At 39.8% G+C, this 7,947-nt stretch overlaps 1 protein-coding gene across 1 annotated transcript; it reads right to left on the reverse strand.

Moving 5' to 3' along the window:
* Window positions 1–6,851: 6,851 nt before the first annotated feature.
* Window positions 6,852–7,297, reverse strand: Smp_150250 (hypothetical protein). Its single transcript, XM_018799321.1, has one exon. It carries the CDS (start codon window positions 7,260–7,262, stop codon window positions 6,954–6,956), a length of 309 nt encoding a protein of 102 aa, XP_018651121.1. The 5' UTR covers window positions 7,263–7,297; the 3' UTR covers window positions 6,852–6,953.
* Between the last annotated feature and the right edge of the window lie 650 nt (window positions 7,298–7,947).

Below are 7,947 nucleotides of genomic sequence, written 5' to 3' on the forward strand. Positions count from 1 at the left end.
TGTCTTACAGCTCGGCGACACCCGGAGGATTTGTATTGATCGTTTGGCAACCTCCGGCTCGCGACTACTCACGACATGTTTGGTATCGATTCAAACAACTGTTGAATCTGGTGGTGGAGTGTTGTGAGGCCAGTGAAATGTCACTGAACCTTAACCAAATCATCCGGCAGTTGAGTCACCGAATATTGAGCAGATCGTCGATCCCTTTCAATGTCAGGGACAAATGATGCGCATCAGTTGATCTTATGCCATGAACTGGCGTATGCGACTGTAGTCTCACTATCTGCTCTGTACTTAGTCTTACTAATATATTTCCGGAGTAACGCCCTGTATTTTATACGGTCTTCAAGGCAAGCATAGTACTTTGATACGACGAAGAAATAAACCACGTTGGGTGCTGACCACGGGATGTAACTTCAAAGTCAGCTGGTTCGTCAGACCATTCCCGTCCAACTCGAGTGGGCCCCCAGTCATTCCACACAGATCATCAACCCTGATGATTTACACATATGTGTTAGTGAAGCAATGTTGAATTTTTATCAATCCCTAATCTGTACTGCTGGTCACAGTGGGTTCGTACCCCAACAAGGGGTGATAATACACTTGATCTAATATTTAGTATAGATATCATTCCCCTATCTGTACAAGTATACAACGAGTTTGAAAGCAGTGATCATAAGATAGTAGCTTGTGCTCTCCCCATCCATCCCTCCTACAACCGACCAATTCAAAGAACCTGCAATTATAGAGACTATAAGCATGTTCCGTGCTCTTTGCTTTAATCTTACTTTCCCTAGTTGTAGATGTTTATCAATAACTCGCTCTGGCACTAGAAATAACCTTACAGAACAACGTTCATAAATCGTCAGGCTATCCACTTAAGAAAAAATGACAAGTTCCCTGGTGTTGCACTGGCTTGCCGTGATATGTGCCATATATAAACTACTTATCAATTACTAAACCAGCAAACATAAAACTTTCTTCTATTTCATGTTTGTTCTCCACATTAAATGTTGCTTTTTATATCAACCTGATCATGCCTGTAAACTGGTGTGAATTCTGTAAATATTATTTTCAGAATATATTATTATTATCTATGCCAACCCGCTGGTGTGATCCTGTTGTCGCCATCGGAGTAGACGGTGGACGAGGTGTCTATTGAGGCGACTTAGAACGGCAGCACGTGTTACAATTCTTGCGAAATCGCACTACATCTTCATGTACGGATGGCCATCAAAAGTGCTGGCGGACAGCGTGTTCAGTCCTTCGTTCTCCTGCATGACCAAGTTCGCGATGCACCTGTTCCACAATGCTCTCGACTTTTATTCGCGGTACTATCAGTAGGGGTTATCTCGCTTCGTTAATTAGGAATAACGTGTCTCCATATAACTTTAGGTTGCTCCATTCGGTACAAATAAGACGAGTTATTAGGGATTAATCTATTAACTCTTTCATGGATGGCTTATTGTTTCCATGTAACTGTCTTTGCTATATAATCTGCATATCTGGATCTGCTGCTTGGAAAGCAGGTCAATCAGTCCCCGTGTCTGTACTAAGAACTGTGGTCTGAGGTATGCGGGAAAGGGCATCTGCGTTTGTATGTCGGCTTCCTAGTCGATACTCGCATGTGAAATCGAACTATTGTAATCGTTCCTGCCAGCGTGCCACTTGTCCTTCTGATTCACTGAAGGAGCGGAGCCATTGTAATGCATGGTGGTCTGTGAGCACAGGCAAGGGTTTGCCCAGTAAATAATGGGGGAAGTGTTGTGACAATTTTACTAATGTTACAATCTTTCGACGTGTTGTGGAATATCTTGCTTCACTCTTATCCAGTCGACGACTAGCGTACGCGATGACTCTTTCCTGTCCATCTCGAACTACTTGTGATAAAACTCCTTCAATAGTCGAGGAACTAGCATCTGTATCAAGTACAAACTTGCCTCCGTCTGCTGAAGTATCTGGGACGGCCAATATAGGTGGGGAAGTCAACCTTGCCCTCAAAGCATCAAACGCCTGTTGGCACTCTCCGGTCCATAAAAATTTTCTTTATTGTGTGTCAATCGGTGCAAAGGTGCTGCTATTGATGCGAAATCGTGAACAAAGCGCCTGTAATAAGAAGCTAGGCCAAGAAAACTACGAACGTATTCGGGTGATTTGGGCTGCGGCCAATTAACGATGGCACGTGTCTTTTCTTTATCTGTGCCTACCCCATCTGCAGTGATACGATGTCCAAACAAGACTACTTCTTTCTGCAGCAAGCGACCTTTCGACGGATTTAATTTTAAATAGTGTCGTTTAAGGCGATGGAAAACTTCTTTCAGATTAGTAGTATGTTGCTCGGGTGCTCTATAATAATATTCTGGAAATAATAATTGCGAAATTCACACCAGTTTACAGGCATGATCAATTTGATATAAATAGCAACATTTGTTGTAGAGAACAAAAATGTGATATAAAATTGTTTAATGTTTGCTGGTACAGTAATTGTTAAGTAGTTTATTTATGACATGTCTCACGACAACCAAATTCATCGGCAGGGAACTTTAAATTTTTTCTTAGGTAGATAGCCTGATGATTTATAAACGGTGTTCTTTAAGTTTATTTCCAGTGCCAAGACGAATTATTGATAAACATCTACAACTAGAGAAAGTAAGATTAAAGCAAAGAGTACGGAACAAGAAAACAATGATTGCCAAAATATGTCTGTCAGGTTTAGCACTATTCATGTTAGATATTATTCAAAGGAGTTAAGGTTGTTGGGGACACTGTCAATGTAAAGTGACAGCAGGTAAGTGGTTAACCATTTGAAGTTCCTATAATCTTACTTGTGGAGTAAGATACACTTGCAGGCGCTAGAACATTTAATGTATTTTTAGGGGAGCAGTATGCATCAATGCAGCGAACAAACAATGGAAGAGATTTAACGTACGGATAGTTTGAGGTAAATTATTCCAGAGCCTAGAAAACTTACAGGCAAAGTAATTCATATAGAGAGAAGATCTAGAATATGTTTGTTTCGCTAAAGACAAGGAGTTACGAATGTCGTAATGTGGGGCTTTAGCATATTGAATCGCCTGGCTGGATGTGAAGGATAGTTCGTTAAGTGTTTTGAAGAAGAAGAAGATAAGATTAAGTTTGAGTCTCCTCTTCCATAAAGGGTCAAGCCCTAGTTTACTACACCTCGAATTATATGTCAAGACACTATCAGTCCCAAGAGTACGAAGTGTAAATCGTCTCTGTACTGATTCCAGTCTTAATTTATCCTTTATGCGCGTGCTACTAAGGAGAAACGCGCAGTATTCGAGGAGTGGTCGAACACAGACTTTGTACATTAATATACGGGATTCACTGTTATGAAGGTTTCGAGTTATGTATCCTATAAGGCGTTGAGACTTGGACGTTTGTTTCATTATCTGTTCAGTAAACGACAAGTCGTCGGAGTACCTAAGTCCTAGATCTACTACTGTGTGTAACCTAGATAACATTTCACCATTTATGGTAAGATCGAGGTTGAGTGATGTATCACCGAAGCATAACCAACCACATTTAGCTGTATTAAGCTCCAGTTGCCATTTCGAGCACCACTGTGCTACATTGTTAAGCTCCGAGCTGATACAATTTTGAATATTGCTCAGCTCATGTGGAGAAAATGAATACACCACCTTAAGATCATCTGCAAACAAAAGGGACTTACCCACACTAAAACACTCACAAATATCATTAATGAAAACTAAAAAGAGCAAAGGACCTAAGACACTACCCTGAATTACCCCACTTCTAACAGGGACTTCATTCGACAATGAAGAGTTGATTTTAACTATTTGATGTCGATTGCTGAGGAAGGAATCAAACCAGGCTAGTAACGGGTTTTGGACCCCATGAGATGCGAGTTTACCTATGAGAAGTTGGTGGTTGACCATGTCGAAGGCCTTAGAAATGTCCAGGTATAGCACTAATACTAGATATCCTTGGCTACGAAGCGAATAGACTAAATTAAAGAAGTCAAAATGACATGTCATACAGGATCGATTTTTAAGAAATCCATGTTGCGAATCATCAATAAATTGTTCAGTCAATAAACAGTCGGATAGTTCGTCACTAATAATTTTTTCCATAATCCTAGAGATAACTGGAGTAATATTTATTGGCCGATAGTTGTTCATGTCAGTGTTATCTCCGGACTTATAACGTGGTATGATGTACGCGGTTTTCCAACGGTCAGGATAAGAGCCGGATTCCATAGAGAGAGTAAACAGCTGAAGGAGAAGAAGTTGGATATCTGGACCACCATATTTGTAGAGAAATGATGAAATCCCGTCTGCACCGTGACCTTTCGAAACCTTGAGCTTATTTATAACCTTACTAATTTTCAGACATGTGAAGGAGATAGATTTAATTGAGTGACCAGTCATACATATAACTCTAGAAACAGAGCCATTTAAGGATTCTTTGCCATTTGCAAAATTACCACTGAAAAGGTCTGCTATAGTTTTTGGATCATATATAAAACTATTATTATGCAGGATGCATGGTATATCAACATTTTGAGTTGATTTAGCACGTTTATTGTAAAGGTGGATTAGGTTTTGCACTTTTGAGCTAGTACGTAGTGCTAATAGCTCTTCATTAATGGCTTTTAACCTATGTTTCTCTCTAATTTGGTTAAAAATTATTGTTATTTGTGTGACTGCCGTGAAGTCGTTAGATTTAAAATAACGTTTCTTTAGGCGTCTAAGTTTATTACGATATTTAGCTGGTATATATAATTCGTAAGGTTTACTAATCTTGTAAGTCTTAATTGGTGCACAGGAGTCTAGACAAGAGTTAACAATCAAATAGAATATGTTGATGGCATCTGTCAGACTATTACATGGGAAGAATTCATCTCAGTCTGACAGTTTGATCAGTGAGCGCAAGAGGTCCCAGTCTGCATGCTTATAGTCTCTATAATCCAGGATAATTGAAATCGTCAGTGATAATCTTAGCACTGACGTTTAGAGTAGATGCATGTATAAATGCATTGATAATAAGATCATTCAAATTATCAGTACTATCAGGAGCTCTATATATACAACCTAGGAGTAGACTATGATTCAGGATACTGATTGATATCCAGATCGATTCTGGTAAACTATTCAAGATACTATCTTCAACTTTGTTTGTTGTTAAGGTATCCAAAGCAAATATAAGACAACCGCCTCCTCGCTTAGTTTCTCTGTCACAACGATAGAGTCGATAGTTTTGGATATTTAATTCGGAATCGGCCACTGCTGGACAACATCACGTTTCAGTGATAAGTATAAAAGAAGGCTTGGCTAGAAAGGCTAAGGTTCTCAAGGCTGAAATTTTGTTCAGAAGTGAACGTGCGTTAATAAGTAATAAGTTTAAAAAGGGAGTGTGTAGTGTAAAGAAACCGAGAGCATCCTTATCGAAGGTATGAGTTCTAGCTATGCCTGGACTATGGTTCAATGTGTTTGCCGGATCGCATGGGCTATAACATGAGCGAATTGTAGTGCTAGTGAAACAAGGGATCTCTGAAAGCCGAAAAAAAAATCCTTATTTTGGTAAGGTTGAATAATTTGTTGTACTTGTTTTGGTGGACAATTAAGACAGGTGCCTGTATGTTGGGGTTGCGTTGATGGTGCATAAAATAGTATACCATCTTCCCCACTGCAAGAGTGATGATAAGAGTTACATCTTGCAGGTTTCTTATTTATAACATTTGGGGAAAACCATGCGGTACGTTGGTTCATTGCCGTCTGTAGGCCTGCTTACAAGATGGTTGTAGTGGCCGTCTCGTGTGACGTTTGAACGAAATGTGTCCTTATAACCTCCCTTACGATGAGTAGGGTTAAGCATGGTTTCAGAAATTATACTTTTGTTTGGTAAGGCCGTTGAAATATTTTTGGTATTCGGTCTAGAACCAGAAGGTTTTTTATTTACTTTCTTCTTAATTGGTATATTCTTTTTAGGTTTAGCAGTGTTTTTATGAGCCTTCACAATAGAATCAGGTGTTTGATTGTGCGCTTTAGATATTACACTGGAAAGAATGACATTAGTGTCTCCATCAGATATGTCCTGGTTATCTAGGGCCACTAGGGGTATGAGAGGCAAACTAGCACACTGCATTGGTATATCAGTACACTGACTAACATGAGGTAGATTAGCTGCACCAGTGGGTTCAGCTGCTGGCGCGATCGCATTTGTTGTGACCTCGACAATGTTATTTTCGTTCATGGTACGCTTTTGCGTTAGTCTTTGATTGGTGGTTTTATCTGAGACTATACGAGAGTTTTTAAACTTCGTATGCGCACAGACTAGCTGTTCAAATTCTTTCAAACGTTCCGCTAATAAATGGGAATGGAATCTAAACAGGATAGGGCACGAGTATTTTTGATGCTTTTTGTTAAGTCGGATACATTGGCATGGACTGTCCTGGAGGTTAGCTGCCTTTAGTATCGAATTTCTTACAGTTTTAATGGCAACTTTGTCCGGTATATTATATATAATCTCATTATTTCGAGAGATTATTCGCTTGGTGACTTCGCTAGCTATCAAGTCAATAACGGATTCTACTTTGATCCTAATATCATGGGGCCGTTGACAACGACACAAAGGGGAACTGCTACATACTAGTTATGGTGGATTATTTCACTAAATGGTGTGAAGCAGTAGCCATTCCTCAGCAAGACGCGCTTACGGTTGATCGAGGTTTCATCAATCATTGGGTTTCATGTCACGGTGTTCCGTCATCACTTCATACTGACCAAGGTCCAGACTTTGTAATTCATCTCATCGCTGCGATATGCCAGCTATTAAGAATCAGGAAGACACACCACTGCGCATCATCCAGAAGGTAACGGGCTGGTGCAAAGAACAAACAGAAGTATTAAAGCCATATTGCAATCGTTTGTAAGCAGATCGTCGCAGGATTTAAGGGATGATGTGCTTCCTCAATGTCTTTTAACATGTCGCACATCGGTACATGGGTCCACGGGATTTTCACTCGCTATTTTATTGTTCGGGCACAAATTACTGCCCTGCAAAGAATAAGAGCATATACCGTACATACGAACTTCCCGTAACCGCCTAGCTGATGCATACCGCTTGGTCAACATCAACTTGTGCAAAGCTAGAACACCCGAAAAGGACATGTACGATCGTCGGATGCACGGACCAGTGTATACGGTCGGTGATCGCGTTTGATTACGTCGTCCCATGACAACGTCATGTATGACGTAACTAACAGATTCTATTTTCATTCTATTGAAAGGCAACTAAGCATAAACTCTTTGAAGGAAGAAGAGCAAGCTCTAAAAACACTGAGTTAATGGGATAACTCATAAGACTAGTTTGTAAACTGGCTTTTTCCCTATGTACATTCCCCCGTTAATTTTCATTTTGAAAACAAAAGACTCGTGACTTCCACTTCGTGTTCTCCCTTGGCGCGAAGTTCTCGAATAGAATTGCTTGCTGTGCATCCAAATCTGCCCTACCTTTTTGGTGACTACTAATTATAACAACCGATCTTATCATAATAGTTTTGAAAAGCTGACAGGTGCCTCTGAATTACTTTACTATCTTTAGTGTGCAATCATACTAGAACCTACTGTTTAAAACGTTTGGAATTAAACAACAACTTGCGTATTTCATTGTAAAAGCGTGTGTTCAATCTTCCCCTTCAAGATATTCAATAAATCATCTTTGATATCCAATAATCCAATCCAGTCTGCCGAACCTTCGGAGTTATGGCACTCAGAACTCGACATCAAAACTATTTATTTTTCACTTTACATTTACAATCCCAATACACATTAATTTTCAGGTCAGTCTGTTATAAGCAACGTAGAATCTGGTATATGTGTGCATCAGTTTAAACTCCAACACCATATCAACACAGTGAGGTGAAATAATGGAAACAAGTCTCAGAGTGATAAAAGTAGTGAC

Source organism: Schistosoma mansoni, chromosome 3 (genome assembly GCF_000237925.1).
Source record: "Schistosoma mansoni strain Puerto Rico chromosome 3, complete genome".
Classification (NCBI taxonomy): domain Eukaryota; kingdom Metazoa; phylum Platyhelminthes; class Trematoda; order Strigeidida; family Schistosomatidae; genus Schistosoma; species Schistosoma mansoni.